This window comes from Rhineura floridana, chromosome 3 (assembly GCF_030035675.1).
Source record: "Rhineura floridana isolate rRhiFlo1 chromosome 3, rRhiFlo1.hap2, whole genome shotgun sequence".
Classification (NCBI taxonomy): domain Eukaryota; kingdom Metazoa; phylum Chordata; class Lepidosauria; order Squamata; family Rhineuridae; genus Rhineura; species Rhineura floridana.
Window position 1 is genome coordinate 60,830,926 of NC_084482.1, and position 25,894 is coordinate 60,856,819.

Consider the following 25,894-nt stretch of genomic DNA (forward strand, 5'->3'; position numbering starts at 1 on the left):
CAAGCTGAGCAGGCCCTAGCCAGCTGGGGAGGACTAGCCTCAGAGGGAGGCAATGGTAAACCCCCTCTGAATACTGCTTACCATTAAAACCCTATTCATAGGGTCACCATAAGTCGGGATCGACTTGAAGGCAGTCCATTTCCATTTTCAAGTCGTACCAAAATATTCAGTAAAAAAAGTTAACATTCTAGCCAGGTCTGAGTATGCAAAATAAAAGTACAGGTTGCATAGGTTCTGAGGAAGCATACTCAGCATCACAGTAGGTAGCTGTGTTGGTCCATTAGGGAAAAAAAATAACAGAATCACAGTAGGATAATCCCTTTATTAAGACCACTGAAATGTGACAACATAGTGAGCAAGCTTTCTGGTTCTCTAGAGCTCTTCTGGGCATGATGGTGAAGTCCCAAAGTCTGTGGTTCTCAAGATTATTATTCTTTACATATTTAACAATGCAGTCAGATAAAGGAGCGCAAAAGCTGGGAGGTTAGTTTTCCACCCCAGGAAAGGTGGGAAACCCTTTTCTTCTGCCCAAGGGGTTGCATTCCCTCTTGAGTGACTTTCTAGGGGTAGCATACCAGTGGGAGGTGGGGTCAGAGGCAAAAGTGGGTGCAGCAACAGACATGCTCTTACTTTTATACAACTGGCTGCATTCTACCCATTCAAGTCAGGTTTCTGGATGTGCACACAAGATCACAGTCCAAGGACACATTCCAGCCACACACAAGCACTTGAGCGGAGGGCTGTAGCTTGGGAGAGGGGTGTGACCAAGAGAGAGCCCCAAGGACCAGATTTAGTCCCCATCCCTGAGGTTCCTCACCCCTTCTCTATCCTTTTCACTGCCTGCTTAGATGTTGAGGGTACTCTAGATCCTAATCCTGGTTGTTGTTGGTGTGTCTTCAAAATAACATGGAGCGTAAGAGTGTGGCCTTGTCCATGTGACATGGTGCAGTATCTTTCCTTTGGTGCAGAGTAAACCTAGTCTTCTTTAAACTATTCTCATGAGAATAGTTGAACTCTTCCCCCCCCTTCATTTAATATGAGACTGGTGTGAAAGCAGATACCAGTCAGGGTTGCCAACCACTCTGTGAAGTTGGAGAGTCTCTAGAACGGATTTCTTTTTAAACAGTCACCTGCCGTGCGTATACTTTAACTGTTACCTGACTTCTAGTGCGCTCTCTTGTCCACTGCCAGTCAGAGAAAAAGACCTGAGAAGGGCAAGATGTAAACTTCTTCAGTTTTGTTTGTGTGGAATATTTTAGATAGGTTGCAAGTGATATTCAAAACCTCCTTACAAATATTTTTGCTCTTCATTAGGTCTTGATGCCGAGCGGTTAAAGAGGAAAATGAGAAGGTTTTTGAGACCTGGACATGACCCAGTAAGAGAGAGGCTCAAGCGTGACCTTTTCCAGTTTAACAAGGTATGTTGTGGGCCATGAATGCAGCCTAAGACGAAACTAGAGTGAGTACTTCTAAGGAGCAGCCTGTCTGGGCAGGCTGAAGGGTGGAAGGTGAGGGAGCACTTGACTCATTCACCAAGGACAATCTTAATCTGCCTTTGGGTTAGCTCAGAGTATGAAATTTAACAAATATTTGGTAAATTGAAGCTGGACTTACCAGCCCCTGACACAATGCACTTTTTAGGTGAGTATGCATCTTAAACTAACATTATTTCCTGAGTTCCAGAAGGACATTCAGATCTTATAACCTTGATTTGTTTTTTTAAGACAGAAGGCCTTTATATCTTGTCGAGCAATATTTGTTTCTCTTTTGAGGAGTTAAATTGGAGCTATTTTCGTTTGGTTATAGTGCTGCTGTTAGATAAACATGTAAGGGGCAATGTACAACTCCAGGCGTATATGCACTTCCATATGTTTGCATGTGGTTGGGAGGAGTGTTAGAATATACTCCTTTGAAAAATTGAAAACAGTCTCTGTGTGCTGGCAAGTATTGCAGTAAAAACTGTTGTCTTCACCCTTTGGCAGTATGCGTGTTACTTGCCAGAATATTAATTGCTAAACCACAATAACTGTAAATGGATCTCTGTTAACTGACGGTCAGCTTCTCTAATTCCTAGCATTTGCTTCTTCTAATTTTCTATCGCAAATGGTGCAACTAGCTGTTTGGAAGTAGTAAAGCATTTATAGAATTTGTGCGATGCATACCGTATTCTACAGATTCTGTTAACTTACTTTGTAAGTGTGCAGTTAGCATTCGTGTATCTTGGCATTCATGAAAAGTAAGCATAATGAGGATAAATGAACGGTGATGAAAAGAATGGACGTAGAGAATGTAGGGCTTGATTGCCAAGTAGTGGTAGTGGCAACCATGGTTGGACATGGCGGGTGTGAGTCTCTTGTAAATGCTGGGGACAACTAAGATGACTTGATTACTCTATCAGGTTCCTTTTTTCCCATAAGCTCTGCATTGCCACAGACAGTTTTCTCTTATAAGTTCTGCACTGAATGGTTTTGTTCTTTGTATAAGCAGTAAAAACATCTCAAGCCTTTCAAAGGCTGACGCTTTGTTTTGGCCTCCAAAATGTTCTATGTTTGAGGAAAATAGCTTGAGGAGCTTCTTTGTTGGAGTCCTTTTTTCATGTGTTGCTTAAGCGCTGTCATAGTGGACCCCAAAACTGCAATCAAAATAGCACCCATGAATATCTTGCCTAGGAATTCTTGGACTATACGCAACTGGCATGTTGAAAGGTACAATGTTGACATCTGAACCCACGTTACATCAACCTAGGGACTGTTTTTAATGCTTTTGTTGGTTAAGCATGAACCAGGTGTGTGGGAACCATGTATATATGAGCACTTTTTTGTATTACTCAGCTGCTTAAATTGAAATCTGTGACCAAACTTTTTCATTGAGTGCCCTGTTCGCAATCTTATTTTCAATTTCTCCACTATATGCTGTGTGTATTCACCAAAGTGATAAGAGTTGGTGGCAGGGAAGGAGGGCAACTTACTTAAAAAAAAAAAGGCAGATGTTTCTCACATATGTATGACTGAATGTATCCCCCTGCTTTCTAAAAGTTCTCCTTTAAAAGTGCCCCATGAAATGGGGAGATGGAACAATTTATAACAATGATGTCACTAGCCTTTAATAGACATTCTGGTGTTTTTCAAGGTAAGATTAAATACTTGGCACTACTAGAATGCCTTGCCTGGGTTAACCATTTACCCATATCTCTCTAGAGCAGGTATCAACTTTCCTGTTCTGAATTAACTGCTTGTGTTCCATTAAGAGAAGACACTTATCTCAGTAGCGTGCTTAAATGGAATGTTTACTTTTACCTAGTGAAGGACCATTTTAAACAGCATAAAACACAGTCAAATTAATTGACATTTCCACTGGAAAATTCTGGAACCTGATTATTTAAGGCATATTGAATCTTGTATTCAGATTTCCAGTGTTTCTTAGACAAGGTGGTTGAAAAGCCCATTATCTCCTATTTTGGGAACATGTTCACCTTGCAGTGTAGAGTAATGTAATAATTTGTATAGGCACACATCACTCATAAGAATTTTATTTTCTGAAGTTTATCAAACAATGATGAGAATCTTCTCTTTAAATTTCAGATCAGTGAGGTTTGGGGTGTGCCTGCATGCACACATGTTCCTTAGAAGCCTTTGTTCTTGTCTCATTCAATTTTTTTTACTATGTTTCCAAGCTGCAAATCCTGTATCCAAAGGAGATATGAATTACTAGCTGAATGAAAAGGGGCTGAGAAAGCAAAATGTGATTGAACATCAAAGGACTAGTTATGTTAAGGGAGGGAAAGTAATCGTCCAGGGTCTCATGGGGTCTTAGAACCCTTACTTTTTTGGGAGCCAGGTCCCAACAGGGTCCCAGGTCCCAACAGGGTCCCAGGTCCCAACAGGGTCCCAGGTCCCAACAGGGTCCCAGGTCCCAACAGGGTCCCAGGTCCCAACAGGGTCCCAGGTCCCAACAGGGTCCCAGGTCCCAACAGGGTCCCAGGTCCCAACAGGGTCCCAGGTCCCAACAGGGTCCCAGGTCCCAACAGGGTCCCTAAATCTCAGCGTCCTACAAACCAATCAGCTTGAAAGGAGAATGTGTTAGCCACTGAGAAGCTAGCCACTTCCAAATTACTTCCTTGTTGTTTCCTGCAAATTGGAGGTAATCAGAGTGAAAACAGTCCCTAATAATGCCTACTTCAAAAAGCCAAGCTATGGAGAGTGAGAATCTGTAATTGCAGAAGGAGAGTCAGTGAATCCTGATGATAGCATCCCATCTGCTTCATCAAGCAGTTTGGTAGCAGCAGGAGACAAATGTGTATAGACACTGGATCCAGTAATTTAAGCAATATTTCTGATAGTGAGAAAGGACAGTCAATGGTGACCGTGACAGAGAGGCAGGAAGCAGTATTCAAGCCTGGGAAGATTATTCTATAATCCTGGAAGGTTGTATATTCTTAGAAGGGGGTGTGGCTGTAACTATCATGAAGGGACCCTGCGCTTCTGAATTTGCCACTACACTACTGGTTAAGGGAGTCTAGAAGAATGTCTTCTATTGTTGTGAGAACTCGTGGTGTGTGGGGGGGATTGAATTTGGAAGGCTCAACAATGTGTCCTTTGGCATAAGTGTAAAAGTTATTGTTATGATCTTGCAAATGGACCAAAATGTGAGAGACCACAACCAGGGCTGTGGAGTCGGTACGCCAGACCTTCAACTCCGACTCCTCTATTTTTCTACTGTCCGACTCCAACTCCTTCATAAATGGCAAATGTATATTAACTAGTAATAACAAATTTACTGTAGTAAAATGGCAGCACAAGGCATTTCATCACCACCACGTGAATCCAGAGCTTGGAAAAGTTACTTTTTTGAACTACAACTCCCACGAGCCCAATCCCTGGGGCTGATGGGAGTTGTAGTTTTAAAAAGTAACTTTTCCAAGCTCTGGATTCACGTGGTGGTGATGAAATGCCTTATGCTACCATTTTACTACAGTAAATTTGTTATTACTAGTTAATATACATTTGCCATTTATGAAGGAGTTGGAATCGGAGTTGGTACATTTCTACCGACTCCGACTCCACCCAAAATTGCTCCCGACTCCACGACTCCGACCCCACAGCCCTGAGCACAACTATCCATTCTTTATGTAAATCATTAAAGCCATATCCTTGTGCCCCTCCTGAAGGTGAAGTTATGCAGGTGCTTAAAACTGTGTCCTAGACTTGAGAACCACCAATTTGGCCCTATTTTCACAGTGAGGAAGCCCTTGTGGTGACTTGGATTTAATTTACCATCTTTAACTCCGCTTTGGTTATAAAAGCAAACCTGTCTTAGTTCCCAAAATAACAGCCCTACCTTGAGTGGCTTCACTTGTTAGATAGGTGGGAGGGAAAAGAGGCATCAAGGGAAGAAGGAGCATTGCCGCCATCTTCCTCATGTTCCCTCACCCAAATCATGCACGTATCGCTGCACCAATCCCAGTGCCAACTTGGACTTGGGAAGAGCTCTCATAACAGAGATTGCTTATTCATCCCAGGCTCATTGTACAAATATGAGGTTGAGGTGTGTCAGGGAAGTTTACAGAGAAAGTGGTGCCTTTTCTAACTGAAACAACTGGCTTTTAAGGCTTGTACCTCTTCCTACCCACCACCCACTGCCCCACCAGAAGTCCCTCCTAATGTAGGGAGAGAAACCAGCTATCCCAAATTGGTGGAATACTCTGCCTTCTCCCCCTTTGCCATGCATTCTGATCCACCCATGTAGCTATAGCCAAGTTTTTGGCATTTCTAAGCAAAATCTATGACCTCAGGGACTCACTTTGTCAATACAGATATTGGCAACTTTTGTGACCACAGAGAGCATACATGTTCATCATACAGGAGCCCTGTCCCTGTTCAGGTATGTAATAATCTTTTTTTTTTAATTACTGGGAAGCATGAGTAGAATCTTGGCTGATATGGAAGCTGTGAGTTTACCTGTCCTCTGCTGAGGGATTGTGCAGATTTGGTTGACAATGTGGCATGCTAATATAACCACAAGCTGGTCTTAATAGTTTCTGAGATTTTTTTTCCTTCTGGGATATTTGTTCATGCAGTAGATCAAAAGCGGTGTCTCTGTGTATACTGAATGGCATGATGAGGGAAGTGGCTTCTAAAATAATGGTCTATGACATGCTTGTCTACAGCACTGGGTGGAAAACAGAATTTCTTGATTGCTAAAGAATTGAAGTATTTTTTCTTTGGAAGTAGATTTTGCTTTTCAGCTGTAGCCCTCAAAGTGGCTCACAACGTACAATGATACACCAAGAACCCCACACTTGTAAACAAAAAAGCAGGTGCTAGTGTTCTGGTGTTCATTCTCATAGGGCAGTTGGTGTTAGATGGCCTTGTCGTGGGAGACAGGACAGAAGCAGGTATCTGGTGGCAGTGTTGTCTTTGCCTGTTACCCTCTATCTCTCTCCTCCCCTCCCCTCCTCTGGATTCCTTGTGACAGGACAGCCTGTTAGCTGGCCATGTGGCAGGGGAAAGGGAGTATGCCAGTATAGCAACCCTGATAGGACCATGGACTACGAAAAAGACAAATAATTGGGTGTTAGAACAAATTAAACCAGAACTATCATTAGAAGCTAAAATGATGAAACTGAGGTTATCATACTTTGGACACATCATAAGAAGACATGATTCACTAGAAAAGACAATAATGCTGGGAAAAACAGAAGGGAGTAGATAAAGAGGAAGGCCAAACAAGAGATAGATGGATTCCATAAAGGAAGCCACAGACCTGAACTTACAAGATCTGAAGTGGTTCATGACAGATGCTGTTGGAGGTCGCCGATTCATAGGGTTGCCGTAAGTCGTAACTGACTTGAAGACACATAACAACAACTAAAACATTTAAAAAACAAATTAAACAGCAAGAGACCAAAAAAATATGAAAACACATAATTACCTATGCATTTAGATAGGCTTGCCAAAACAAAGTTTTAAGCAGGCACCAGAAAATACAGTAAAGACACCTGCCTGAAGTCAATAGTGGTGTCATGTCTCCCATTTTTCTCCCTTCTGATTTTTTATGCCTTAACCCCCTGCCTTCTTACTCCTGAGCAGTAGATAGAGGCAGTGCAATAAGGGCTGGGATTCATGATGGCAAGGCAGGAACTATGAAATCCATAGTCAGGAATGGATACATATGCAGGTATACAATATGTGTTCAGAGAGACTGAGCTGTGAATCAGAAAGTCCCTAGTTCGAATTTTGCCTCTGCCAAGAACTTACAAGGTGGCTTTAGACAAACAACTCTCTTGGCTTGAGTCCCACCATCTGCAGTATGGGGGATAATACCATGGGTTTTCCTTGGTTAGTTTTAAAACTATAATGCATGCGAAGTGCTTTGAACACTTAAACATTATACAGTGCGGTAGTATTACACGGGAACAAGCCCTTGGTGGTTTTCAACGGATAAACAATGTAATATTGAGCCTTCACGCCTTATGAATTACATCAGATCCAAATGTTAGAACTGGTAGATTCTGTGACTGTGGCTACACGGATTACCATTGCAGCAGCAAAGGAATGCTTTGAAATGGAAGCTTTCCCCACTCCACAAAATGGCATGACCTCTTACTTATTGCATTGGTGGTCGTATTGAGGCCATTTCCCACTTCTCATCCAGTTCTAGTGCCTTCAGTTATGCACCCAACATTCTCTGCCTCTTTTTTGCTGTTCTAAATATAAGCCTTCAAACTTGCTGAATGTCAAGTCATCTTGCTTTTTAAAAAAAAGCTAATATATGAAATGCCGCCTTAATGTATAAATGCAGCTCCTACATACACACGCATTTCATTTTCATTACGCTTGTTCAGCTGGCCACTCAGAGTGGTGTCCAACCTCCATTTAAAACTACCTCAATTATTGTAAAAGTTTCTTTTTTCCCCATGGGATTAAAAATTGTCGAGTTTATTCTTTAAGAATTGACCAAAGCAAACCAGCTCTTCCAGTCTCTCTTCTTGATGTTGCAACCTGCTTTCTGCTACTACTACAACAGTAACAAAAAACCCAAGTTCCATGGGAAATATTCCACATTGGACCCCTGTTTGCCTCAGAGGTTGTGTCCACTCCAGTGTTGTCATTTCTGAGTTTTGCTTCACACAATCTCAATAGGTTCCTGTCTGTTCCTCCTTCTGTATTTACAGTCCACATGGCGAAAAGTACCACAGAAGTGACTTGCAAGTATTGTGCCCCAGGCTGCAGTATCGATGGTAGGGCTGAGGCGCTTAGTCATGCCTTTCTGTTGGTAGGAAGGCAAACGGCTGCATGCTGTTAGACAGGCTGGAGCCCTTCCTCACTCCTTAGCTTCTCGTTGTAGCTTTGTTAAAGCTTCTTTCATGCTGAGATAGCTTGAAGTTCATGCAAATAAAAACAAAACAAAAATTAAAGCAGGTATGAATACTTTAAAAAGAAATGGTAAATTATGGCTTTTGAGTTGGGTTTAATTTTAAACATCTTTAAGTGTTTGTCAGAGGTGTCTGTTTTTAAAAACAGACTTCTGAGCCTTACTTTTCTGAATGTGCTGGCCTTTAATTGCTTCTTATTTTGTGTTGTTAATGTTGTGTTCCGTTTCCTCCTCTTAAAATGTGTCTATATTAAGGCTTGGCAGACAAATATTTTGAAAATAATTGTTGAGCTGTTTTTGGTTCAGCCAATTCCCCCCCCCTTCAAGAGAGGACAAATGCAGTTATAAAAAGGAGTCAGTTTTTTGTGCGGGGGGGGGGGGGTTGGTTGGTGTAAACTTCAGTGATTGGGAAACCTCACCTAGTCAGTTTCACTTCCAAGAAATAAACTGCTGTTCTAGAAACTACTTGCCAAATCTGTTTGCTTGGAATCCCAGGCCGAAGGCATGCCTGCCAAGCATATCCATTGGTGGGAGGAGTTCCAGCCAGCTTGCTGCTTGAAGACCAGAGTGGACCTATTTGCGGCTGCATCTACTCACTAGTATGGCTCTGTTGTGCTGCTTGAAATGGCACGTTTGCATTACAGGGAGCACTGTGACAAGTGAATGCCTTGCTAATGAGATACATGTTCCCCAGCAACAAAACCAGTGGCAAATGTCTAATTGAGGAAACTGCCTGGGGGAACTGAGGAAACACCTGTGGCTACCTATTGCAGAAATCTTCTGTTAGACCAATGGGCAGCGTAGGATGAAACTCCTCAAAAAGAAAGAAAGAAAGAAAGAAAGAAAGAGGAATGGTACCTCCCTCTTAGTTTGGCTCATGTAAAGTTCTGTGGGGCAGGCATGTCTCAACTGGTGGTGGTAAGTTCGCTGATTGGCAAAGTTCAGCTGCCAGACAGGCTGGTTCACCTGTGTTTTACCCAACAGAAGCATTCCACTTAATTCATACTTAAGAGGGGTTCCGTACTTTCTCTGTGTCTTCCAACCTGCCCTGTTAATTGATGTAAACACAGACGGTCTCATTGACTAAGCAGTTGTGAAAATCTGATTCACCACTCGCTAGACTTCTGTTCCTTTTTTTCCCTAAAAAAAGGAGTGGGCAAAGCAGCTGTTCCCCTTGCAGTTTTAAAATGATCATTGATGCCAGTGTTGCGCGGGGAGTGAGAGAAACAGCTGCCAACCTAATCTTTTCATGCTTATGCTAGGGGTTAGTTGGCTTACTACTGCTGTTTATTGCATCCTGAACCCCCAACCTAAATATCTGTTTCCATGTTCTACACTTTCCACCTGATCCAAAAGGAAAACAAAAGGGCTGTTAAAGTGAAGGTTGCTGTTGATCACTTTAGTCAGCCTCTGTCTCTGTCTCTCGGCTAAGGCACTGTTACAAGACATCCATTGTTCTCTCTTCTCTCCTCCCCCCCACCTTCACTCAAAATACACCTGCTCCTCTGGTCTGTTAGTGCATGTGATGTAAAATACAGCTAGGCATGCATTTTTAACACATTCTTTTAAAATGTGAGATGAATGCACTTGCATACAACATAATACGTACAAGTAAATCATGGTAATCAGTCTCATTCACCATAATCAGTGATCATATTTGCAATGTTATAAAAAGCTAGAAAGTAATGTTCAATGTGAATGCAGCTAAGAAGAAACTAGTGTTAGGTGGGATGGAAAAAATGTGAATCTAGTTCTGGTTGTGCTAACCCCCTCTACCTTTGCACTGCCAACCCCCCCCCTCGAGGGGTTAGATGATCCTTCAAATAGTGTATGAACGATGCAGCGCTGGAAGGAGAAGGGAAATTGCAACACACACACCCCCTTGTAAAAGCAGAAGAGCCTCCCAGTGAAGAGATGTTCTTGGGATTCAGGCCACTTTACCTAGTTCTGTGTTCTTCCCCAAACCGAAAGGTGCAGGGTAGCTAATCACTTTGAATGAGTTCAAATCTCTAGAGTGTTGAAGGAACTGGCTGAAGAACTCTCAGAACCATTGTCCATTATCTTTGCGAAATCATGGAGGATGGATGAAGTGCCGGATTACTGGAGGGAAGGCTAATGTTGTCTGTATCATCAAGAAGGAGGAACCTGGGAACTTCAGAACAGTCAGCCTGACATCAATCTCTGGAAAAATTCTGGAGCAGATTATAAAGCAGTCAGTCTGCAAATACCTTGAAAACAATACAGTGATTACTAGAAGCCAACATGGATTTATCAAAACAAATGCTGCCAAACTAATCTTATCTCATTTTTTGATTGGGTAACCTCCCTTGTAGACTGTGGGAATGCTGTGGACATAATATATCTTGATTCAGCAAAGCTTCTGATAAAGTGCTCCATGATATTCTGATTAGCAAGCTATCTAAATGTGGGCTGGATGGAACAACTATCAGGTGGATCCACAGTTGGCTGCAGAATTGTACTCAGAGTGCTTATCAATGGTTCTTTCTCAAACTGGGGAGAGGTAACAAGCAGGGTACTGCAGGGCTTGGTCCTGGGCCCAATGCTCTTCAACATTTTTATTAATGACTTGGATGAGGTGCAGGGAATGCTTATCACATTTGCAGATGATACAAAATTGGAAGGGAGAGCTAATACCTTGGAAGACAGAAACAAAATTCAAAGGGATCTTGATAGACTTGAGTATTGGGCTGAAAACAACAGCATGAAATTTAACAGGGATAAGTGCAAAGTTCTAAACCTAGGAAAAAGAAACTAAATGCACAGTTATAAGTTGGGGGATACTTGGCTCAGCAATACTATATGCTAGGAAGAATCTTGGGATTGTAGTTGATTCCAAGCTGAATATGAGCCAACAGTGCAATGTAGCTGCAAAAAAGGCAAATGCTATTTTAGGCTGCATTAACAGAAGTATTATTCTTGAGTACTGTGTCCAGTTTTGGACACTGCACTTCAAGAAGGATGCAGACAAACTAGAACAGGTTCAGAGGAGGGCAACAAGGAGGAGACTAGAAACTAAGCCCAATGAACAGTCATTTCTAAAACTACAATGTCTAGACAGTGAAGTGAAGAAACAGGTTGTGGAGGACCTAATGAAGTAGCCTACATGAAGATAAACCTAGAAGAGAAACTGGTCCAGTTCAGATTATCTCCCATTCCCTTATATAATCCATTGTATATGAGCCAGGAAGAAGCCCTGGGACTGAGCACTCTTCCCCTCATGCTCCAGGTTTGATACTTCATTCTTGGATTACATTAACCTGAAGTTCCCTACTACAACCAGACAAGGCATTCTGGCCAGTGAATAAACCAAGACCACCACCACCTCTTCTTAATCCTGGGCTATGCCCAGGATTACAACCCATCTAGACAATATCTCTCAGGTGTTGGGCCTGCCCCCCTTTTTAATGGCCCATTTTAGCTACTCATCAGCACTGCTGAGCCACAGAATAGTAGAAAAACCAGACCAATGGATAGGCCCTGCAGAAGCCAGCTTTGTCCTTTTATGCACTTGGACAACACTATTACAAGGCCTAATAATTACAGCCATAACATTTCCCATTGATCTGCTCATCCTCCAATGGGAGTATGTCATTATCTACCAACAATGTTCTTCTGCTGTCTACATAGAACAAGTCGTTCTGCAAAAGAGTAAAAGGACATAAATCTGATGCAAACATGGTAATAGTAAGAAACTGGTGGGATAACATTACAGTCTCCCAGGACACTCTGAAGGCTTTCAGGTCAGCAGTGCATTCTCCTTCTCCAGCAACAACAACAAACTCCTTGAAAGAGAGACTACAGTGTGAAAATGCTGAACTATAATTTAAGTTTAAGCCCTGAATGAATACATTCCATAAATGAATACAACCAGGATCAGGATTTTCTCTCCCACTAGTCAAATGAGCATAGCAAAGCTAGGAAGATCTGTTATCACTAATTGCTGCAATTGTGTAGGATCACTGTGCTTGTTTGGCTGTGCACAGAGATATTGCAGAGTGTACTCATGATCTTTTGGCCCCGCTATTTACATTTTCTCTCTCAAGCCAACTGAGGATAACACTTCATGCAACTAACAAATGGGCTGTAGTCTTTAAAACCTTATGCCACAGTAAATCTCTAAAGTGCCGCAAGGCTCTTGTGTGTATATTTGCTGTAGCAGACTAATATGGCTCCCTTCTAGAGTATGTTGTGGAATCATCTTACTACTTATCCTGTCTTTCAAGCTGACCTTCAACATTTTTTTCCTTTTTGAAGGAAAGCCAGGGTTTCACAGGCCATGCAAGAGTACTGTGGGAGGGGCTTGGCAGTTGTGCTTGTCTCCTCCTTTGTCTGTAAACTAGCACGTGTAGGATATGAACAGAAAGCTGATGCCAAAGCAAATGCTCTGGTACTATTCCCATACCTTTAAAAATCACTTGTCGTTGAAAAGCAAGCTAGCCTGCTGCAGAAACAAATGTCTCATTTTTTCTTCTGTCTACACTTTGCCCTTTGTTTAATGTCAGAATAATGCATATGTTTCTCTGTACCACTAAAGCGGTCTAATATTCCCTTTGCAAACTGGCAGTTTATGGCTGCAAGGGTTTTTGGTTTGTCACTGACACCAGGGTTTGTCACCAGGGTTCAGGGCTTTCCTTTGTGTGAACATCTAGAAAGGCTGATGAGTTCAGGAAGCCACAATAGGGCCATAAAGTACATTGTGACTCTTTAACTGTGACAGGAGTGCAGTGCGCACATGTTAGAGCCGTGGTCCCCAGATGGGAACCCTGGCAGAGCTTGCTACTATCAGTAGGTAGTGATGAGGCATTCCTCTAGTCCAGGATGCCAAGCCCTTCTTAAGCTAGCAGCTTTGGCTATAATACTAGGAGTGGCTCAGCTGTCTGTGCCCTGCCACATTTGGGGAAGGAAAAGAGTTCTTTTGAATAAGGCAATGGAGTCTTCCCAACTGTAGTAGGTGGCTGTGAATAACTTAAACAGTGTTCCTCCATCTTGTTTAAGGGTTGTGCTCTGGGTTTTCTTCGAGCACCCAAATGGCATGTGGAAAATTGAACAAGTGTTCCTCTTACGCAGGTTTGGAGAACCTGTGTCCCTCCAGATGACATGGTTGGATTCCAGTTCCCCTCAGCCTCAGCAATGGTGGCCAGTGGTCATGGATGATGGGAGCTGCAGTCCAATAACAACTGGAGGGCCGCAGGTTTCCTTTCTCTGCCTTTGATAAAGGCCTCCATTTTAACCTAGCGGCTCCCATTAGACCCAGCCAGCACTGTCAATATTCAGGGCTAACGGTGGTTAAAGTCCCAACAATATCTAGAGGGACACAAGTTCCTCATCCCTGTTGTTATGTATGATCTGTAGATCAGTTCCTCTTCACATCCACAACGCTTGCTCAGCTGCTCTTGTCCGGTACTAAGAAGATGCTTTTGCTGAGGGTGTGCTGACTTTATCTCAACACTCAAATAGTTTCTCTCCCTAAGGAGTGTGTATATGTGGGTTTTAAACACATTCTTAATGTTCAAAAGGGGTCCAAACACTTTATCTCTTCCTTTGATGGCTTCTCAGAAATACCAGCCAGAGAAAGGACATCACTCATTAGTACAGCATACGCTTTGCAAATACGCAATCTGGGGCTCAGTCCTTGCCATCTCTTGTTAAAGGGGTTTCAGTAGCAGTGCAGAGAGAGCTTTGAAGCAGCAAGAGGAAGCAATACAGCAAAAAGTGTACAACAACATTCAGAGGACCAGCTGCCTCTGTTTACTTTGTTAGGACCACTTCCTGAGAGGGAGAGTCTTAAAATGCTTCTGAAATAAAACATACTGTCTGTTCCTACTCATCTGGGTCTTTGTGTGCTTGTTTTGGGAGTTTCTTTTGTCTTGAGACACTTCTGCCTGCAATTCTAGAGTGATGTTGTCGGGAAAGGTTTTTATGGGCTATTGATCTGACTGCTACAGCAGACCTTCCAGCAGTAGGTGTCAGCTTTTGTGGCTAGCTACATCTACAGAGCAGAGGAAGTGCCATGTAAGGAGACTGTGGCTTTGTTTTAGCAAATATTAGAGACTGTTTTGTGCATGATATGGTTGATCACTTACAGACATTCACACAAAGAAAGTGAAAATGAGAGTTCAGGAAACATCTCAAAGCAGCTTGAGACCAATCTCTTTCTCTCTCTTCCGCTCATGCTAAAGCCTTGGTTGTTGGAACACATAGTGGACATTTAAAGGCTCTGTACTTTTAGTACCTTTCTAAAAGGGTTTAAAAGTTATTCCTTAAATCATGTCCTAGAGCTGAGCCTTCAGTAATGTAATAAGAATTATTCACACACAACCCCCCTCTGGTTCTGCCAAATTTCATGTGAAAAGCACTTTGTTTATATTGTCTGACTTCAGGATTAAGATATATTATGACAAAGGAAAACAGTGATTGTTTCTATGTGAGTAAGTACTTATTGTTTGGCATAAGCTGCTTCTATGAGTACAGTAACTGTTTTCTTTGTTTGCATTTCCACCAGACAGTTGAACATGGCTTCCCTCATCAGCCCAGTGCGCTGCGCTACAGCTGTTTCCTCAATCTTATGGCTATTGGGACCCGGTCAGGAGCCATCAAACTGTATCCTTTTGATTGGTTCCTGAGCTGCATAATGGCTTTCAGCAGCAGTAGGTATGTCAAATGTGTGATAGTGTGTCATTCAAAGCACTTCCCATATGTTATCTCTATAATCCTAACAATTGCACTATCTCCATATTGCTGAGACATACTGACTTGTTTTAGGCTGCCTAGTGGGTTTGTGGTAGAGGTAAGATTTGAACCAAGCTGATCTGATCAATTAAGTCTTTGATAATGAGGCCTCTGATGTTCTGCTCTTGTGAAATGTACTAAACTACTGTGGAAGTGACTCTCAAGCTGATTGGATCTAGTGGAAAGTGGTGTGTGTAGATAAATGTCTGTAGATAAATGGTTTCATCACCCACATTTCAAGTCTGTTTTAAATATTCTGATGCACAGGAAGAGTTCATTTTTAGTACAGTACAATATTTGTGGTTTGAGTTTTGAGTCATAAATAAATCTTAGGCTTTCCTGTCTTGGTAGTCCTAAAATACTGGACTAAGAAACAGCACTTTGAAGTTGCTTCCCTTTCATCCAGCCTCAGTACAGCATATGTATGAATACAACTCTGATTCCAGTGATACTGAGCCACCAAGAGTGGAGGGAGTGAATTCTTGCTCCATCACTGCAAGAGAATCTGAATCCTTTCCAGTTACATTGTTGTTTCCAGGAAGACTTCTCTTCAGGGAGGCTCTTGCCAGCTAGGAATGGGCCATCTATCTCCTGAGTATGGATTAAATGGGAGCTACGACATCCAGAGTCTGAGAATAGATGGGCTCCAGTCATTCCATCTTGTCTAGTTGCCAAACCTGCCACACATTCACATGGGTGGGCTCTCCAAGTATTTAAATTTAAAATTGGGTAGATATGTGCACATTAAAGTAATCCACTAATGTTTCCAGACAACTCTTGCCTTCCTATCTGCTACTAGCGAATGATTCAGCAAGCATGTGCCCAGAGTACACTTGCCTCCTAGCTAAATTAACCTTAAAATGCTGTGTTTGTTTATGGCATGTCCCTCTTCTAAACCATGGTAATAGTTCTTTATAGTTGCAGGCTCATGAGGAATTGCCAGGGGTGACTTCAACCCAATACTAGTGCTTTATGTGGAGACATCAAAATTACTGTAGGATAGAACTAATTTGCCACAAGGTGAGGGTAGCAAAAATCATTGTCCTCTTAAATACTGTTGACCTCAATCAGTCATTCAGCTATGGCACTCCAGGGGTTGAGTTCATGGGCTTGCATGAAGAGACCAACACAGTCATGCAAATACATTTCATTCCTGGTCAGGTGAGTAGAATTCAGGTAACTAAATTCTGTGCTTTATATGACAAAATAGGATTTCAAACATCTAGGGTCTTGTCCATAGATTGCAGGAGCTGAGATGAACTTTACCACTAGCCCAACATAATGTGAAAACACAATAACATGGCATTTTGGCAAAGAATTCAGAACTTCTGAATGTTTTAATTTTTGTTTTTACTTTTGAGCATCATGGCAAATTTAGTCAAGGAGCACCTCCTTAAGGAAACCCCTCCCCCACTACACACTAAACTCTCTGAACTTATAGATGTAATTGCAAAGGAGGACAGATGCCCCTCCCCTCAACAGTCTGCAGTTCCTTATCAAATTCCTCAATATCAAAGGGCAAAACATTTTTATGCCTGCTGCTTTCAACATTGATGTGCCTGATAGTTCAGTGCTATTATGTCTTCTCTGGCCTAGGGATTCACAGTTATTTCTTGTAAAAAAACAAACCCAGACTTCTTAAATGTTAAATCTACCAGCTGGATAGAGAGAATATTCCAGTTTAATGGGTTTTCTCCTTAGATGTTGAGATAGTAAGATACCTGACCAGATCTAACACTGCCTGATGCAATCTTTGGGCAGTGGACTTTGAGAAGTCATTTGTAAGTGAGCCACCCTAAATGTACTTCAGGCTGCCACCTCCATCCTGTAGCAACCCTGGAATAAAAGGGAAAAGAAAAGTGATAGAGAATCATTGTTGCAGCCAGGAAATTGCTGTGCACAATTCAGACAGTGTCCTTTAAAGATTAATGCATTTATTAGGGCATAAGCTTTTGTTGACTAGAACTTAAGTTTATGCAACAATAAATGTGTTCTTCTTTAAAGTATTATAGGTTATTTTTCCTTTAATAGACTTAACACCGTTGTCTCTACAGTTTGGCACAGCTTAAAACTAGATATATCTATTGGGCAAAGGAGCGAACATCTGGAGGGAGAAGAGCACACCAACTAGTCCTGCATCTAGCAGTCGCAAACCCTCGTCATTCAATTTCCTATAGAAGCAGTCTGAATATCTTTCAAGAATGCTGCTGGATCACCTCCTGCTCATCAAAATAAGCCCCAAATCCTTCCTTAGTCAGACAGCCTTTTGATCATGCTGGAGAGGAATGGAAGCTTGATTAGTACTTGGCATCTCTCCTGCATGGGTCGTCTCGGTGTACGGTAAAAACTGTACATGCAATTGCATATTATATACAGCACAAATGTAATTTTGCCATAAGTACCCAGCTTAAGCTGCTATGGTGTGCAGTAGCACAATCTGTACTTCCAGCAAAATAAAAATAGGTATGCTCTTACATAGAGAGATGGTTCTCCATGTAGGATAAATGAATACAAATATGAAGAGGCCCCTTCTGCTACTTGTAACTTCAGAAATCTGTTGAAGGTGTCATTTCCATAGAAGCTATAGCTAAGCTTGTCCTCTCTCCTGGAAACTGATTTCTAGGTAGCACACTTCTATGAGTATAGACTCCCAATTTGATCATCCTGCAGCTCTAAAAGAACTTTGGGATTTTTTTAAAGGCTTTGCTCTAAGATTAGGAAGGAAGAATTCTGTGGTTGCAAGCATTTTTAGCATACTCCTCCCTTATTCATTGGCAACCTCTGGACCTGTCAAAATACCCATGGGAAATGTTACCTGTTGTACTAGGTGTGGTTTCAGCAGATAGAGTGCTTTATTTTAAATACCTAAATATTGGCTAGGGTTGGGCTTGTAACAAATCTGGGGCACCACTCCTTTAGAATGAAGTCAGACAAAAAGAATGCAAGATGAGAGTGAGTCGCAGAATATGTCACTCGCTTCTTGAAAGGGTGGGGATGTGTTTCACTCAAAACTACAAGAAATTAGCAAGGCAAAGCTTGCATATATTGAACACATACTTCAGAATCATTCAGGCATCTCTGGGTCATGAACTGGAGAATGTTTAACATCGTGATGAGCCCAGAAATAGCCAAGGCTCTGCTTAGGCCACTTATATCTATGTTAAGTGAACAAAACAAAAGGAAAGGCCAGGGCAGGGCCAGTTTCAAGATTTTGGGGGCTCTGGAGCATAGCATCATCAGTGCTTCCCCCTCCTTCCCGAAAAAGCAGGACTTGCAAACATAGAATTCTTAGACTGCATTTGATCTTCTTGAATACTCTGTGGAAAGTGGAAATGATGACAGTGTTGGGTCCTCTGCTGGTCTTGGGGCCCTGGCAAATGCTCAGCCTTGCTACTCTCTGGAACTGGCCCTGGAACATAGATCGATTTAAACAGAGAGTAATGGCTGATGCTATGATGATTCAGGAAAGGTTTTGCTAAGTGGATGTAAGAGAGGTGCTAAAGGAGTGGTATAAATGGTGAGGGGGGAGTATTTTCAAGCATAGAAAATAATATAGCTGGATAGAAAGGTCATGGTTGGAGAAGGTAGAGTAGGCCAATTGCTGGGGAAGTTATGTGTTACAAGAGGCATGTTCTTAACAAAAAAGTAAGCAAATATATTCAGGCTCACTTGATTTGCATGATTAACACCCCTTGCAATATTCACTGGAGCTGAAATTACACCCTCCCCCCATCAGCTCTCCTCCGCAAATTCTCATAAGTGTTTGCTGGATGTTCAGAGGATGGTCACTATATTAGTATCTGAATCTCATTTTGCAATAGCATCCAACGTTCAGTAGTACTTGACAGCAGACTCTGGGTTATACCCAAAGTAGTGCTATGTAAATAATCAGTGCAAGGATTTCTGCTTGCACAATGGAACTTCCCCCCACTCACCCCCTAAATCCGTTATAGGGGTTCCCCCAACCCACTGAAGCAGATTTGTGAAGGGCGTATGGAGAAGGGGGGAAGTTCCATTGCACAAGCAGAAATCCTTGCGCTGACAAGATGTTAGTTGAAAATGCCCTCTGTGGTTATTACATGTGTTCATTGTTTAATCAATTAGAAACATCCTTTTGAATAGACAAAAGCATCAAACCAGTTGGGTTTTGATGCCACATAGGTTCTGAAATTTGTTCTTCAAAAACATTGATTTAAACTATATCTAAACATACAACTTATCCGTATAAGTCATGTAGTATAATTTGCAAACTTGCATTAGTACTTGAAAGTTGTATGTCATATACTTGGATCTAATTTTGATGTTTGAATCCAAATTGCAAGGTTTTGAAGATTGTTTTGATACTATACAATAGGCAGCTTGGATTTTTTGCATTCCACGATGTTAAATTGAAAATACCCCCCATGCCATTCTGATGTTGCCCATAAGTTCATTTCACAACAAATTCTTTCATTGTAGACATAGATTCCCCCCCAAAGAATCCTGGGAAGTATAGTTTATGAAGGGTGCTGAGAGGAGACTCCTATTCCCCAGACAGAGCTCCAGTGGCCAGAGTGGTTCAACAGTCAGCCGCTCTGATTGAAGCTCTGTGAGGGGAACAGGGCATCTCCTAGCAACTCTCAGCACCCTTCAGTAACTATATTTCCAAGGATTCTTTGGGAGAAGCCATGACTGTCTAAAGGGAAATAAAGGTCTGTTGTGGATGTGGCCAGGGACAGCTTTGGTTTAAATTTGGGTAGGAGACTACATTGCCTGCTGTAGAATAAAAAGGTGGGGGAAATGCTGAAAAAGAATGATACTGTTTGCAGTGTTTGCTTTTGGAAAGGAAAGGGGCTTCCCCTCTGCCCAGTGCCCACCCATACAATCTCCTCCCCTTCTCCTCTTCCCTGCCCTTCCCCTCCCTCCCTGCCCCTCCCCAGGTCAGTTTCACCTATCCTAAGCATGATTGCACAGGAGTAAATCGCACTGAACTCGAAAAGCATGCAAATGATCAAACCTCCCCTCCTCCTCCTCCCCCATGGTCAGGTTTACCTATCCTAGGACTACGACCTGGGAGACCAGGGTTCAAATCCCCACATAGCCATGCATCTCACTGGGTGACCTTGAGCCAATCACTTCCTCTCAGCCTCAGAGGACGGCAATGGTCAACCACCACTGAATACCATTTACCACCGCCTACCATGAAAACATCCCAGTTCCAAAGAAAGGGGATCCCAGGGAATGCAGTAATTATCAAACGATTGCCTTAATAACTCATGCAAGTAAAGTAATGCTCAAGATTCTACAACAAAGGCTCTTACCATATATGGAGCAAGAAATGCCAGACATCCACGCTGGATTTAGAAAGGGAAGAGGCACCAGAGATCATATCGCAAACATACATTGGATAATGGAACGGACCAAGGAATTTCAGAAGAAAATCACCCTGTGCTTTCTAGATTACAGCAAAGCCTTTGACTGTGTAGATCATGAAACACTATGGAATGCTTTAAAAGAAATGGGAGTGCCACAGCATCTGATTGTCCTGATGCACAACCTACACTCTGGACAAGAGGATACTGCAAGGACAGAATATGGAGAAACCGATTGGTTCCCCATTGGAAAGGGTGTGAGACAGGGGTGCATTTTATCACCCTATTTATATAATCTATACGCAGAACATACACGGAAAGTGGGATTGACAAAGATGAAGGAGGTGTGAAAATGGGAGGGAGAAATAGCAATAATTTAAGATATGCAGACAATACCATACTATTAGCAGAAACCAGTAATGATTTAAAATGAATGCTGCTGAAAGTTAAAGAGGAAAGCACAAAAGCAGGACTACAGCTGAACATCAAGAAGACTAAAGTAGTGACAACAGAAGATTTATGTAACTTTAAAGTTGACAACAAGGACATTGAACTTGTCAAGGATTATCAATATCTTAGCACAGTCATTAACCAAAATGGAGACAATAGTCAACAAATTAAAAGAAGGCTAGGACTGGGGAGGGCAGCTATGAGAGAATTAGAAAAGGTCCTCAAATACAGAGATGTGTCACTGATCACTAAAGTCAGGATCATTCAGACCATGGTATTCCCAATCTCTATGTATGGGTGTAAAAGTTCAACAGTGAAAAAAGTTGATAAGAGAGAAATCAACTCATTTGAAATGTAGCGCTGGAGGAGAGCTTTGTGCATACCATGGACTGCGAAAAAGATGAATAATTGGGTATTAGAACAAATTAAACCAGAACTGTCACTAGAAGCTAAAATGATGAAACTGAGGTTGTCATACTTTGGACACATAATGAGAAGACATGATGCACTAGAAAAGACAATAATGCTGGGGAAAACAGAAGGGAGTAGAAAAAGAGGAAAGCCAAACGAGATGGATTGATTCCATAAAGGAAGCCACAGACCTGAACTTACAAGATGTGAACAGGGTGGCTCACGACAGATGCTCTTGAAGGTTGCTGATTCATAGGGTCGCCATAAGTCGTAGTCGACTTGAAGGCACGTAACAACAACAAACCATGAAAATCCTATTCATAGGCTCGTCATAAGTCAGAATCGACTTGAAGGCAGTCCATTTCATTTTCAAGCATGATTGCATGGGAGTAAATCCCATTGAACTCAACAAACATGCAAATGATCAAACCTGCCCTCTCCTCCTCCCTCCCATCACCTCCCTTCTGCCCCTCCCCATCCCCTCCTTCCCCATCCCCACCTTCTGCTCCCCTTTCCACCCTTCCTCTTTCCCTCTGCTCTCCCCTCCCCCTCCTCTTCCCCCATGGTGAGTTTTACCTTTCCTAGCCATGATTGCACAGGAGTAAATCCCACTGAACTGAATATGCATGCAAATGATCAAGTCTCAGCAAACTTGCACAGGATCCCATCTATTACTTCCCAGATTAAAAAGCAGGGAAATTCGCTAATAGGCAAAAAACCTAGTGGTTTAAGAACGTATCTATAACCAATAGATATTTCTATCAAACTTTAAAAAGCAGGGAAATTGGGCAGCTATAGTGAATGCACCAGGGGAGCAGGAGACCTGACCTCATCTCTGAGATATTGAACTGCCCTACACATTTGTAAAAATGCAAACACAATTTGGGTTGGTCTTTCACAGTCCAGTCCACTTCCTGTGTAGCTTGGAAGAGTTTGGTAACATGTGCCTCTGAGCATATGGTGAGTAGTGGTAACACCTGCAATCAGCCCAAATAACAGAAACAAGACGTGTCCTGTGCTGATCTTGTTTTAGCAGGGAGGAAGCAACAATATTAAGACAGTTGATATAGTTCAGAAAGTCACTTTAAATATGTTTGATTTACTTTGCAATTTTAGTGAAGTTTCCTATAGTAAATCATTTTCTTTTGCTTCTGTTTCTGTGTATATGTGAAGTACAGCAACACTTTGCAACACTAAAAATAGCTCCAAAAACAATTGTGGAATAATGGCACTGACTGTTCTGCAGAATAGTTTCCAATGGACATGAGGAGTGTCTCAATTTGCACAAGATAAAACAGTGGGAGGTGAAATATATTCTAGCAAAATTCTAGGTGTGCTCTATGTTTTTAATTGACCATGTCCACCTTTCCTTAAGTGGAGTGGATTAAGCAGAGCAGGCTGAAAGCATGCATCTTGGGCAGGCCAAGTTTGTTTTTTCCAACAGCTAGAGTCATTGCTTAAATAGCAACATATTGTAATCCGTCTGATTTTACATCAAACTGCATTTTCAGATTCAACTGTTAATGTGTCCAAAATAGAGATAGAGCATAACCTCCAGTTTGAAACACCAAAGGCTATCTTCACCATCATGACATTGACCAATAAAAAGGCTGTGAAATTAATAAAAATAAATTTGACACAGATTTCTAGGATGAATAATGAGAGAAGTATAATTTTCTAGGTTAGATTCTCTGTAGAAACAGTAGTAAGAGAGAAGAGAAGCAACGTAAGAACACCAACATACATACAAAAATGTAATTCTCCATCTTTGGAGATGGCAGGTGTTGCCACCAATTCACCATATGCTCAGAGGCACGTTACCCAATTCTTCCAAGCTGCACAGGAAGTGGGTTGGACTGTGAAAGACCAACCCAAATTGTGTTTGCATTTTTCCAAACTTGTAGGGCAGTGCAATATCTCAGAGAGGAGGTCAGGTCTCCTGCTTCCCTGATGCATTCACTATAGCTGCCTAATTTTCCTTCTTTTTAAAGATTGATAGAAATATCTGTTGGCTATAGGTATGTTCTTATACCACAAGGTTTTTTGCCTATTAGTGAATTTTGATTTAGCTTTGGTTACGTTGCCTTATTGCTGAGTTTTTTTCTGTAACTACCTCATTTAGTGGTTTAATGTCACCTGGTCCTGTGCTGAAATACGCTGCCTGTTTTTATATATATAAAAAAAATCCAGAGGTGTAGCTGTGTTAGTTTCTTGCAGCAAAAGCAATCAGAGTTCTGTGGCACCTTATGAGAGGCCAACAATTTTGTTGTAGCATCAGTTTTTGTGGACTCAAGCCCACTTTTTCAGATGCATTCTTTTCTATTGAATATCTCAGCTTCTTATTAATAGGGCTGGCAGATACTCTAACAGCTATCTTTTGGCATAGCTATTTTAGCCCTATAAGGAGCTTCGTTGTAACCTAGAAGTCCCATGACAGCTTTGTTTCTGTATGAGTTTATCCTGTTCTGGTTAAAATTTAATTCTAGATTGGTCCTGCATTGTGGCATAATAAAAATAATCACTGAATTATATGCTGCTTAAAGTGTTGCTGCGCTCTGTGCTATGCTAAAGGTTGTTCACTCATTCTTTTGTGTGTCTAATTTTCAGTGTCGCTTAGTGACGCTGCTAGATGACAACAGCCTGCATTTATGGAGCCTGAAACAGTCCCACAGCAGCTATGCATCTGAGCTGCAGGAAGAAAGACACTTCACCCTCCGAGGGCCTCCTGGGTAATTGGAATACTTTGTCCTCCACCAAAAGCTGGCTGGGAGATGCAATCTGACAGACAGTTTTTTGTCATTTTTTATCTTTCAAGCGGATGCTTTCTTTCTTTTACTAGTTCTGTGCACTCTGGAAAGCTGATTTTTCATTTTTAAATGGGCGGTTGTGTGTGTTTTAAATGGCTTTCAAAATACTAAGGCAGACTTTTCCAACCTTTGGGTCCCCAGATGTTGCTGGACTACAGTTCCCTTTATTCCTGACCATTGACTATTCTGGCTGGGGCTAAAGGGAGTTTGGATCCACAGATATTGGTGGACCCAAAAGTTGGGGAAGGCTTTACTTTAAGGGTTCATTCAGAAGTAATATTCTCTATCCATATCATGTAGGATTAGGAATGTGCTAAAACTTGTACATTCCTTCTCCCTCCTTCCTCCTTGTAAGCTCAGATTTTTCTTACCTTCCTTGTTGAGCAATGCATAGTTTTCTGTTACATCTGAACCACCCTCCTGCTTGGAGGAAGGGCGAAATATAAATCAAATAATAAATAAATAAAACTATGGTATGGCTCAGTTAAGGAAGGGGAGAAACTGAGTGAGCAACAGACTGTGCTCAAAGCTATAAACTGCCCCAAAGTTTCTGTTGTTGAAATAGTATTCTTGGAACTTATTTAAATGTCATGACAAGGGATTTGTGTCCCTCAATCTTGGAGAAAGTTTGGCCATTGTGATCTTGAAGGAGATGGGGGGAGCATGCACACTTGACTGCTAAAAACTGACTTGTTGATTAACTTAAAGTTTAGTTTTCAGTTATATAATGTTTAGCACATAATCCATTCATTTGTTTTGTCTTTAAACATTGCTTATAATATTGCTTTTATTGCATCAGAACTATATTCATTTGAATAATCTATCTGCTTGTTCCTGTAGGTTTATGGGATGACTTAATAGCAAGTTTCTATTCCCATACCAACGGTATACATTAACATTTTTTGTATCAGCCTTCTCTCCCCCCCCCCCTTGAGAATTGTGGGATGAGAATTTATACGTCAGTCTCTGGTCTTGAGTAATGATTTCTGGAGACCTTACAAACAGATGTTGGATCAAGAGTCTATGTATGATTGTGTATCCATGTTGGTTGGGCAACTAATCTCACTCAGTTGTAATTTACCAGCTTCTTTTTTCCCTCCACTTGCAGTTCCCCTCCAAGTGCTACCCAGGTAACAGCAATCCTCGCACATTCCTCACAGGAACTTCTTTATCTCGGCACTGAGAGTGGTAATGTGTTTGTGGTGGAGATCCCATCGTTCAGAGTGCTAGAAGACCGGACCATCAGTCCAGAGGTTGTGCTGCAACGGTAAACTGGGACACTGGTGTTATGCTATTTTAGTGGAGATTTGGTGATGTTATGCTAAGTGTACGTTAAGTATAGATGAGAATAAACGTCCTGCAAGACTCTTGAACAGCACAATCATTTAGGGCCGTCACTTAACATATTGACCTGAAGAACTGGTATTGTTGCCACCTCCATGGTTGCTTTGGGAATGTATTAAAGTCTCTGCCTACATAGTTTGACTTGAACTCATTCTTGTTCCTGGGACTTGATTGTAGTTTTGGCTACACAGCAGGTTCTTAATTCTGATGTTCCATGCTGGTCTGTCTGCGTAGACAAATGGCTCTCGTTGTCCTGGGGGCTTGCCCTGAACTAGTAAACAGGAGCAGCACACCCTACTGGCTTGGGGCATCTTTTTTTTATTTCTCTGTGGGTGTGGCTGGGACAAGGTGGGAGTGCAGAAGTCATAGTAAGGTTCAAAGGTCTGTTGGGTTTTTAATATTTTCCAG

At 41.8% G+C, this 25,894-nt stretch overlaps 1 protein-coding gene across 6 annotated transcripts in view; it reads left to right on the forward strand.

The window, feature by feature from the left end:
• LLGL2 (LLGL scribble cell polarity complex component 2) overlaps positions 1 to 25,894 on the forward strand; it is a 79,607-nt gene that overhangs the window by 15,598 nt on the left and 38,115 nt on the right. For 5 of the 6 annotated variants that reach the window (XM_061616164.1, XM_061616163.1, XM_061616169.1 and 2 more), the window contains exons 2-6: positions 1,315 to 1,418; positions 14,897 to 14,994; positions 16,203 to 16,284; positions 23,943 to 24,064; positions 25,251 to 25,409. In XM_061616164.1, the coding sequence (XP_061472148.1) occupies positions 1,344 to 1,418; positions 14,897 to 14,994; positions 16,203 to 16,284; positions 23,943 to 24,064; positions 25,251 to 25,409 (536 nt within the window). In that variant the 5' untranslated portion in view covers positions 1,315 to 1,343. Of the gene's footprint in view, positions 1 to 1,128; positions 1,222 to 1,314; positions 1,419 to 14,896; positions 14,995 to 16,202; positions 16,285 to 23,942; positions 24,065 to 25,250; positions 25,410 to 25,894 lie in introns of those variants that run through there. The other variant, XM_061616166.1, reaches the window with a different exon arrangement.